Source organism: Nannospalax galili, unplaced genomic scaffold (assembly GCF_000622305.1).
Source record: "Nannospalax galili isolate Female #2095 unplaced genomic scaffold, S.galili_v1.0 scaffold667, whole genome shotgun sequence".
NCBI lineage: Eukaryota > Metazoa > Chordata > Mammalia > Rodentia > Spalacidae > Nannospalax > Nannospalax galili.
Genome location: NW_008358387.1, coordinates 2,479,528 through 2,490,745, shown reverse-complemented (window position 1 = coordinate 2,490,745; position 11,218 = coordinate 2,479,528). Strand labels below are relative to the sequence as shown.

Here is an 11,218-nt window from a genome sequence, read left to right as displayed (position 1 = left end):
TACACACAAAAATGCTTTATTAATACAATATGCACAAACACTAAAGGAATAGGTTTAAATATCTGTATCATAAATAGGCGGCAGTTCGACATCCAGGGTGGAGAGAATGCTGGAGGTGGACTGCAACGGACCTAGAAGAAGAGGGATTGTCTATTAGCAGCTGTCCACACATGCACTAAATTTGCAGTTTTCCCCTTATCCAAAGAATCCCCCAGAAATGCATACTTGAAATGCAGCTGTGGCCTCAGAATTGAACTTCATCAAGAAATGGGTCTGACAAGTACCTAAACCTGCTGTTCTTGTCTCACTGAATCAGCAGTGTACCTACCAGTCCTCTCCTCACAGCAGGCAAAAATCACTGACAGTGGCCTCTGACCTTAAGCTTTTGGCAGTAAGAAGGTATCGTCATTTTAACCTGGAGTTCATTTCCATCAGGTTTACAACAGACTTCAACTTACAGCCTAAAGAAACTATATTAAATTTAATCTTCTGCTATAATCTAAGACTGACCAAATTCCAGAACTACTTCATTTCACCAGGCCATTTGGGACTAAAATGCAATACCAATTGAGAGGAGCTTTTATTCTGAAACACTCCCACTGTGGTTCAGAAGACAGACACTGTTCCTAGGCTCCTGTACAACTGTGACCCCTGCCCCCCAGCAATGCAAATATTACACAAATAGGCTGCTCACAGCCCTTCCAGAGAGAGGGCACTGGCTCACTTACCAGACTCCCATGGCAGAAAGGGGGTCTTCACAGGGGAAGGAGGGTCCAGGTGCAGCAGCTTCTCAAGTCCTCTCTCCTCCTCCAGGATCATGAGAGGCACTCCACTCAAGGGGAGGTGTGCAATCTGGTGTTCCTCAGGCAGGTCAAAACTCTCAAAATCTGTCTCAAAGGGAGGAATGATGTCAGGGCAACACTACTCCCACTCAGTGCAGACAGCTGAACCCTGGATGTCTGACCCTTTCTGGGCATCTACGAGGTCAAAAGTATTTCAATAGCATTAATCCCCTTTCTGTTGTGTGGACGTCTTGTAGGGATGATGGGAAGGCAATGTAGACATAACTGCTGGAGCTTCAGCCCAAGGCAGCAGCAGTGACCTACAGTCACTATATTCTTCACTGTCACTTGTAACCAAAACCAGTCAATTTAATCACAGGCAGTTAGTAGCTACTACATTACTACTTTTGTCATTCACAGTGAAAAGTCTAATTTTAACAGCTCAACTTGTCTCCTTGTTAGATTTCTATTGCTGTAATAAAATACTCTGACCAAAACTAACTTGGGGAAGAAAAGGTTTATTTGGTTAACACGTCCTGATCACAGTTCCTCATTGAGGGAAGTCAAGGCAGGAACCTGGAGGCAGGAACCGAAGCAGAGATAATGGAGAAGCGCTTACTGACTTGATCTCCTGGCCTGTGCTAGGCCTGCTTTCTTAAACAACCCAGGACCACCTGCCCAGGGACGTCACTGCCCACAGTGGACCGAGTCCTCCCACATCACTCAACAATCAAGAAAATGCCTCACAGACATGTCCACAGGTCAATCCAATAGAGGAAATTCCCCAATTGAGGGTCCTTTATCCCAGGTGTCAAGTTGACAAACTATGCAGCACAACTGATCCCTTGTCAACTTGACATACAAATACATCACTATTAAACCATAGCCTTTCCATTTTTTTTCCTCAAGATCCCATGTTAATCGTAATATCACAATATGAAACACTGTACAACTTTAAAAGTCCCACAGTCATTAAAAATGCCAATACTTTAAAAGCTCAGTCTTTAAAAAATAATCCAAAGTCTCTTAATTGTGGGCTCCTGTAAAATAATAAATTAAAAGCTTCTTACTCAGGGCACAATCAGATCAAAGCTAAAGCAAAACCAAATCAGGGGCTGGAGATGGCTCAGCAGTTAAGAACACTGGTTGTTCTTGCAGAAGACCCGGGTTTGAATCCCAGCACCCACATGACAGCTAACTGTCCGTAACTCCAGTCCCAGGGGATCCAATAGTCTCTTCTGACCTCCACAGGCACTGCACGACATGGGTGCACTTACCTACATGCAGGCAATACACGCATACACATAAAATAAAAAATAATAAAAAAAAAAATCAAACAGTATAAATAGCTAGCTCACTGTCTGATGTCTGGGATTCACTCATGATCTTCTAGGCTGCAAAGGGCTTGGGTAGCCCCACCTCTGAGGCTCTGCCATCCACAGACAGTTTATCTCATAGGCTCACGCTGGTTCTACCTGACACCAGTCACTGTCCTTGGTGCTCATCCCACTGTCCTGGCATCTCTACTATATCCTGGTGTCTACCCTGCAACTGAGGCTGCACCTTCACACCAATGGCCTCTCCTGGCCTCTCACAGTGCCAAGTCGCAGATTCTCTCCATGAGCCCTTCAATCCCAGGGTCTCTACACCAAAAGTTGCACCTTCCCAAATGGCCTTTCCTGGCCTCTTCAGGGACTCTGCCCCTGCCACGTGATGCCAAGCCTCAGCTTCTCTCCATGACCCCTTCAATCCCACAGCTTACATGCTGCCAAAACCAGTACCACGTGGGAGACTCCTGCACAGCACAAAGTTCAGCTACCAGCTTGAGATGTAGCCTTGGCCCCTTCTAGACCATAGCATCTGTGTGCTGACCCTCAGGAAATACTTCTCAGATTTCACCTCAGTGATACTGATCTCTATCACAGCTGATTTTTCAGCTCCAACTAACCAGCATCAATTGTCCCAGTACAGCACAAAAGGTTTCACTTCCACAAACTCTGAGTTTGAGGCCAGCCTGGTCTACATAGTGAGTTCCAGCCCAGCTGGGCTGAAGAGATGGCTCAGCAGTTAAGAGCACAGACTGCTCTTGCAGAGGATCTGGGTTTAATTCCCAGCAACCACATGGTGGCTAACGACCACCTGTAACTCCAGTCCCAAGGAATCCAAGGGCTTCTTCTGACATCTTCAGACACTGCATAACATGGGTACACTCACAAACATGCAGGCAATACACTACACACAGAAATAAAAAAATTTTTTAAAAAAGCCCTTCAGTTAACAGGACAGAGTCTGGCTCAGATCCTCAAGGCCCCCTGGCCTGCCCCATGCCTCACTTTCACATCCCAGAACCACTTCAACCCTTTTTATACTCAGGTTCTCTGAACACTTTGCTCTATAGTGCTCTTCTTGCTCACACTCACAGGCAGATACTTGGTTCAGTGCGACTCTCCAAAACAGCAGGTTCTCTCAAGGCAGAGCTTGTGTTGCTAAACACTGCATCCCACACCTAAGAGTGTCTGGCTCACAGAAGCCTCTCCTGGAGGAGTAAATTGGTTCTTAGGTTAGGGAGATGGCTCAGCAGGTCAAGTGGCGTGCTGAGGACTTGAGTTTGGATCCCTAGCACACATGGGAAAGCCAGTCACTGTGGTGTGAGTCTGTAACCCTCATGCTGGGGGTAGGGTGGGGACTGGCACAGACAGACCCCTGGTGCTCACTAGCCAGTCAGTCTAGCCAGTCTAGTGAGAGACCCTTGTTTCAGAAAATAGGATGGAGAGCAACAGAGGAAAGACACATGACACCAATCTCTGGTCTCCATCCAAGCATGTACACACAAAATTAAATTAAAAAATGGTTCTTGGGCTGGGACTATACCTGAGTGACAGATCACTTGCCTAGAATACCCAAGGGCCTGGATTAGGTCCCTAGTCACAAAGAAAAAAAAAAGTCTGGTTCTATAGACATTTCAAGACAGTTGGCAGATTTTAAAAACGCATTTTCACTGACTGCATAGATTAGCCCTACCAAAGCCCTCTCAGGCATTGCCCACTTTCTAAAGACTTGTTGAAACCCTGGCCACACTGAGACCTTTTCACACATTTCCCCACACAGATGCTAAACTTTTGAGGCTGGAAACCACGTCATCAACACCTTTGCTCCCATTTCCCCTCCTGACCTAAAGCCATGCCTGGAAAATGATTCCACCTGAACAAGTCTATTTATTCAAAGCAACCCAGATTCAGACAGTCTCAACTGTAGTGTGGCGTCACATATTACAGTCACTTCAAGTTATAGCCAAGTTAGATTCCAAGAGAAACTAAAGGCTTCAAAGGCACTCACCATACCAAAATGGTATTACCTAGAGGATTGAAGGGAAAGAACTTCTCTATTTCTGGATAGGCATCATCAGAAGCAGGAACAGAGCTTTTTGCTTTAACTGTCTTCTCGGTGATCTAGAAAAACCCAAGAAAATATAGATCAGGGAGAATGGAAGTCTTGCCAACTGAATAACACATTAGATTACAGGGCCTCTTCAAATGATTGCTTCACCACATTCTAAAATCTGCCAATTTCATGCTGTCTCAGAAGTCACGATTCTTAGTTTTCATGATTAGATCTAAAAGAACCAACTACCATAGGTGTTGTCTGACCTCCACACTCCAGCCATGGCATGTGCACACTCACACTCATACGCACAGAAAATAAGTAACTTTTTAAAAGTTCTTCAGGGGCTGGAGAGATGGCTCAGCTGTTAACAGCACTGGCTGCTCCTCTAGCGGTTCAGCTCCCAGCACTCAAATGGTGGCTAACAACGGTAGGCCAGAATGGAAGCTGTAGCACTCTTGATCTTACCTCATGGTGTATAAGCCTAAAGGAAATTTCTACCACAGCTTTCCCACTTTTCTGTTCTGGGTAATATTCACATCATTTTTGCCATTAGAGATGGACACAAGAATTTGAGGGCCAGGGCAGGGAGGGAATAAGAATTTTGTTATACAGTCCAGGCTAGCCTCAAACCAGTGATCCTCCACCTTTAGTCTCCCAAGTGCTGGGATTACAGGTGTGTACCATCACGCCATCATGCCCAGCTAAGGTACTTTTAAAGACAGCTGAGCCAAAATTAAATTTCCAATCAAGGGGTTGAGAAGCCTGCAGTAGCATAGCACAACTCTCCTCTGTCCATCTGCTGATTTCTATTTACCTCCTACTCTGAGGAAGAAAACCAGGTAGAAAGTTAATTTATGTGTCTAAAGTGAAGTGGGATATATTGGGGCATGCCTTTAATCCCAACACTCAGGAGGCAGAGATAGGCAGATTTCTGAGTTCAAGGCCAGCTTCATCTTCATACGGAATTCCAGACCATCTAGGGCTATACATACAGAGTGAAACTGTCTCAATTAAAAAAAAAAAAAAAAAAAAAAAAAAGACAAAGAAAGGGCTAGAGAGACGGCTCAGCAGTTAAGAGCACAGCTACACTTCCAGAGGACCTGGGTTCAGTTCCCAGCACCCACAAGGTGCCTAAAAAACATCCGTTAACTCCAGTTCCAGGGGATCCGACACCTCTTCTGGCCTCTGCAGGATTACATGACACTGGTCCACTTACATGCAGGCAAACACTTATACAAATAAAAATTTTAAGATGCTAAAGTGTTTAAACATCGTCTTCATAGCCCATGCTTACCTTTTTCACAGTGAAAGTTGGCTGTTTTTGCTTCAGAGGTCTATTGGTCTTCAGTGGCTTTTCTGTAGCTCTGTTGACAGTTCCCAAAGCCTTTCTGCCAGTTTTAGGTAGGGCAGGTGGAGCATTGAATACTTTGCCAACTCGTGGTGTTGAAACCTGCGATTTCCCATCTAAGGCTTTGACTGCTGAAAAAAGAATAAGAATATTAGGGGCTGGCAAGAAGGCAGATGTCACAAAAACCTTCTGACCCAAGTTCAATACCTGGAGCCCACAACCACACAAATCAACAATGTGTCAACTCACACAAGTTGTCCTCAAGCAAAGTAAATAAAGGTAATATTAAAAAGTATTAGACACCTCAGGCTGGGCGCGGTGGTGCATGCCTTTCATCCCAGCACTTGGCAGGCAGAAGTCTGTGAGAGCGAGTGGAGGCCAGCCTGGTGGTCTACATAGTGAGTTCCAGCCAAGTCAGCTGGGGCTAAAGTGGATGCTGTGCATATCAACGTGACCTAATTCTCACCCCAAACCTGCTCATTTCTGGCTGTGGTTTAGTATTCTTAAGTAACCTCATTAAGGTATTAAGCATGGAGCTGGGGATGTAACTTAGTTGAAGAATGCTTGCCTAGCATTCGAAGTCCTGAGTTCCAACCCTCACACCGTATAAACCAGGCATGGTGGTCCATGCCTACAGTCCCAGCCCTCAGGAGGTGGAGTCAGGAGGGTCAGAATTTCATCATCACCTTAAGTTACAGAGTGAGTTTAAGGCCAGCCTGAACCACCTGAGAACCTATCTCAAAAAAAATAAGAAATAGCAAACCTGACTCCAATTAACCACAAAATGCATTAAACAACCACAATTTATTCACGTGCATCTGAAGGCAGCCAAGGATACTTACCACTGGAGCCCAGCTTCAGCCCATCCTTAGGAACCACACGGCTGCCTGGTTCTCTGTTATCCTTATCAACAAAGATCAAGGTAGCCATCCTGGATTCCTCTAGGGGTGAGAGGCACTTATTAGATGCTGAGGTTTGGGGAAGGAGAGAAAAGCTAAGCATCAACAGGGACTTCAAGGTAAGCAGAAGTCAACGGACGCTTAACCCAGATCTAGGTCTCCGAGCCAGAGACAGGGCCGCTGAGCAATACAGAAAGGACGGTTTGGGCTGGCACCGGTCCACAGAGCCCCAAGTCCGGCCACCGCGCCTGTAATCCCAGCACTAGCGAGGTGAGAGCAGGAGGGTCAGAAGTCCGAGGCCAGCCTGAGGTGCATGAGGCGGTCTCAACAAACAGCACAGCTGCTGAGGGTCCAGGCCGCGAGTCAACCGCGCCCGTGGGCACCGTGGGAAAGCCCTCCCGAGTCATCCCCCCGACCTACTCCAACCCGCGCCCGCCGCCTCCCCGCCCTGGTCTAGTTTGGTCCGGTCCGGTCCGGCACACTCCTTCCCCGCCCGCCCCTCCGGTCCTCTCACCCACTCACAACCCCCGGCTCCCCACAACGCACTCGCAGCCAGACTCACCCAAGACTCCGCCACCAACGACCCCGCTCGGCGCAGTTTAAAATCACAGCTCGAGATGCAATTGGCCCGCCCGCGAGGGGGCGGGCCCGGGGCGGACCTGAGAACCAATGAAAAACCAAGGTGATGAGCCGCGGGCCTTCCCCATGTCTTTCCCTGGAAGCTTCTGGTTTGCTTCCTGGGAATTAAAAACAAAGACTATACAATGTCCAAAAAAACCTTAGAGGCTTTTTGCTCTCCACAATATGGAGCTGCGGGGATCGAGGCACTGACCTAGTAACCCTAAAAAAAATCCAGTATTTTAAGGGGTTTTTTGTTGGTTTTTTGTTACTTTGTTTTTGCCAGGGTTTCATGTGGCCCAGGCTGGCCTCAAACTCGCAGAGTAGTGGATGATGACTTTGAACTCCAGATCCTACTTGTTCTTCCTCCCAAATACTGGGATTACTGGCTCTGCCACCACCCCAGGCTGATTGGTTGGTTGGTTGGTTGGTTGGTTGGTTGGTTGGTTGGTTGGTTGTTTAAGACAGGCTGTAACTATGCAGTTGGGGCTGGCTTGGAACTCACTAGATAGCCCAGGCTAACCTCAAGATCCTTCTGCAGCTTCCTGAGTGCTGAGATTTAAGAACTTTTTATTTAAATGGCACTGTAGAAAGGATTGAAAATAAATAGAAATAGTTATTTCTGCTTATTTTCAAACACTGGAAATTTGGTAAGGTTGAAGAATAGAGATCCTCTGAAATCTCAGTCCTTTTTTTTTTTTTTTTTTTTTGACACAATCTCAACTGTGTGGCCCTGGCTGGTTGGCCCTTTCCATAGACTAGGCTCACCTTGAACTCATTGACATCTGCTTGCTTCTACCTCCTGAGTGCTGAGATTAAAGGCATGCTCCACCACACCTGGCTTAACCCCTCCATTGAAATACTGTTAATAATATTGGAGTGTTTCGTTCCAGCCTTTCTCCTGTGTGTTTGATTAACTTTAATTAGCATACACAGTTCCTTAGTCTGAGCACACCCTACAATAATGACCCTATTCCTATGTTTTGTGCATTTCTGAGAACATTCTGAAGTTCCATGATAGTGAGATATTGGTGGTAGGATTTCACCAATTTCTCTCCTGACAGACATTAGGACATTCTTAAAATGGTGGTGAGATTCTGCAAAGTCATCAGTCCTACTGAGACACAGCTGCATGAGTGGTAAAGGGTAGACTCTCAAGGCTTTCCATGACACGTGGAATAAAATAGCGAAACATAATATTGCCAGTCAAATTCCTGCATATTCCCCACATCTCCCTCCAAGCTCATCTTTCCCTCACTCTAGACACGTGGGAATTCCTTTATTTTCTCACAACCATCAAATTCTATTTAACCTCAGGCTCTCTTCATAGCAGAAATTTGGGTGCTGATAAAATTTAAGGAATGTAACATTTATTTTGAAATGTTTCAGGTGTATAGAATAACATACTAGTATAAAATGTAGGGCTATTTTTTACATTTACAATTAAGAAATGTATGGGGCCTAGAGAGATGGACTTAGTGCTTAAGAGCATGGGCTGCTCTTGCAGAGGACTGGGGTTCAGTTCCCAGCACCCACATAGCAGCTCACAACTGTCCATAGCTCCAACACAGTCTTCTGGCCTCCTCAAGCATTACACTTAAATAGTGCACTTACATACATTCAGGCAAAACACATAAAAAAGTAAACATAAATAAATAACTTTTTAAAAAGAACTGCATAGGGTTGGGGTATAGCTCAGTTCATAGAATGCTTGCCTAGCATGCTGGAAGCCCAGCATCCATAGATCAGGTGTAGTGACTCATACCTTTTGAGGGGGAGGCACTGGCTGCTCTTGCAGAAGACTTGAGTTTGAATCCCAGCACCCACATGGTGGCTAACAACCATCTGTAGTTCCACTTCCAAGGGATCTGAAGCCCTCTTCTGTTCTCTATGGGCATTGCATGACATGGGTGCATACGGGTGTGTGTGTGTGTGTGTGTGTACGTGTACATACATATGCAGGCATAACACTAAAACATAAAATAAAGACAATTTTTAATAAAATTTCTTGAAGTTCAAGGTCATTCTGTGCCACATAAGAAGTTCAAGGTCAACCTAGGATATGCAAGAGAAAATGAACTGAATATGACCTGTAACTCCAAGAAATGAATTGTGATCAATACATCAAAATAGAGGATTATTTTTTGAGACGCCTTTGTGGCAATGATGTTCTTTTTTTGTTTTTATTATTATTTTTAAGCCATGTTCTTAACGGCTTATTATTTGAGGGCTGGAGATGTATCTCAGTGGTAGAGGGTTTGCCTAGCATAATCACATTCAAAGAGGGGCTGGAGGAATAAAAAGTTCAAAAACTCAAGGTAAGAAAGTGACTAAATGGTTTTCCTAATGTCAACTAATTGACTATTCATCCAAAGAGTAAAGGATCAGATCAAAAGTATTTGAAGAAAGGCTTCTCTCTCTGTTAGAAAAACAAATAAGGAAAAATGAATACATAATTGTCTGATTTCTATTTGAAAAATGAAAAAAAGATACATCAAAGGGAGGTCAGGAGAACAACCTGCATTGGGTTTAGAGAACACCAGCAAAGGAAGTCGAGAATTAAGAGAAAACATATGGCCTGAGTAGATTAAACAGCTGTTTGGTGTATTCCAGTCATTCTGTTTATGATTAAGAATTGAAGTGTTCCCTAACCACAGAGCTGTCCTCAACACATCAGATTGGAATCTGTCTCTATTACACCTCCAACATCACAACAAAACATCTATCAATGCTTCCTGGAAGGGCCTGGAGGAGGAAGAGGGACGAGCAGAGGACTGATAAATATTTTTTTTAAAAGGAATTCAAGCTTCTAATATATGAGGAGGAATTTTGCTTGGAAAAGTTCTTTTTTAAAAACCTCACCCCCAATCTTTTTCTCATTTCCATAGTAAGTGTGGCTATATTGAACAAGACCAATAAATAAATTCAAAACATCAAGGCTAACCTGTGTCCTCCTCTCTTTTCAGCCATCCCACAGGTTAAGTTGTAGAGAAATTGGGAAAGACAATTTGACCATGTATTATTATTCTTCAGGAGTTGAACACCATACCTAGCATAGGTGTGGCTGTCACCATGTGCCTCTTCATCTCTTCCCTGACATTTCATGACCAAAAGTGATTGATTATTCATTCAACAAATATTTACTGGATAACTATTAAATGCTGGGAATTAAGCTAATCATCAAAAAGAAAAGATTCTAACTCCGGGAGGTGAAGAAGACAAAAACAAACCCCCCATATACCTTTACTGTCCCTCTCTGTTCCCTTCCTTTCATCCCCTCAACGCAGAGGACTGATAAATATTTTTTTTAAAGGAATTCAAGCTTCTAATATATGAGGAGGAATTTTGCTTGGAAAAGTTCTTTTTTAAAAACCTCACCCCCAATCTTTTTCTCATTTCCATAGTAAGTGTGGCTATATTGAACAAGACCAATAAATAAATTCAAAACATCAAGGCTAACCTGTGTCCTCCTCTCTTTTCAGCCATCCCACAGGTTAAGTTGTAGAGAAATTGGGAAAGACAATTTGACCATGTATTATTATTCTTCAGGAGTTGAACACCATACCTAGCATAGGTGTGGCTGTCACCATGTGCCTCTTCATCTCTTCCCTGACATTTCATGACCAAAAGTGATTGATTATTCATTCAACAAATATTTACTGGATAACTATTAAATGCTGGGAATTAAGCTAATCATCAAAAAGAAAAGATTCTAACTCCGGGAGGTGAAGAAGACAAAAACAAACCCCCCATATACCTTTACTGTCCCTCTCTGTTCCCTTCCTTTCATCCCCTCAACCTGTTAAGTTTCTCCCTGGATCCGCTTCTGATTATTCCATCTTCATTTATATCATCAATGCACAAAAGCATTGCTTTTGAAAGCAAATCTATATAATGCCTACAGCTTCCAATTGGGCATTAACCATCCCCATGGGAGGTTTGCTCCCTTTTCATCAGCTAGAAGTATTGTTTTTGCCCAGGTCTTGCCACAGGTGTAAACTATAACCACTCTGTCTTTGAACAGCCATGGTTTTCTTACTAACAATGCCCCTAAACCAGCTTTGTGATTCCCATCTACTACCCGCGCACAATATACCCAATTGCTAAATTACATTCACACACAGTATCACAGAATCCATCGCTAATTCCCTTTCCCTCAATCCAATCTTGCAAACAGCCACCCAATC

At 44.2% G+C, this 11,218-nt stretch overlaps 1 protein-coding gene across 5 annotated transcripts; it reads right to left on the bottom strand.

The window, feature by feature from the left end:
* Nucleotides 1–7,026, bottom strand: Pttg1 (PTTG1 regulator of sister chromatid separation, securin). Of its 5 annotated transcripts, none has more exons than XM_017795226.2 (6): nt 6,976–7,026; nt 6,357–6,455; nt 5,461–5,645; nt 4,138–4,231; nt 729–887; nt 1–131 (listed from the first exon to the last, which is right to left on the bottom strand). In XM_017795226.2, exons 2-6 carry the CDS (start codon nt 6,442–6,444, stop codon nt 55–57), a joined length of 603 nt encoding a protein of 200 aa, XP_017650715.1. In that variant the 5' UTR covers nt 6,445–6,455; nt 6,976–7,026; the 3' UTR covers nt 1–54. The 5 variants fall into 5 exon arrangements, with proteins under 5 accessions (XP_017650715.1, XP_029413799.1, XP_017650716.1 ...); XM_029557939.1 differs by having other exon boundaries at nt 6,960–6,982; XM_017795227.2 differs by lacking the exon at nt 6,976–7,026 and adding an exon at nt 6,928–6,969.
* Nucleotides 7,027–11,218: the final 4,192 nt, after the last annotated feature.

Coding starts and splice junctions, on each gene's coding strand:
- Pttg1 (XM_029557937.1), bottom strand. CDS start 6,516: ATGCTTAGCTTTTCTCTCCTTCCCCAAACCTCAGCATCTAATAAGTGC. Junction 5,646..6,356: donor GCTGAAGCTGGGCTCCAGTG/GTAAGTATCCTT, acceptor TTCTTTTTTCAG/CAGTCAAAGCCTTAGATGGG. Junction 132..728: donor CTTTCTGCCATGGGAGTCTG/GTAAGTGAGCCA, acceptor CTCTTCTTCTAG/GTCCGTTGCAGTCCACCTCC.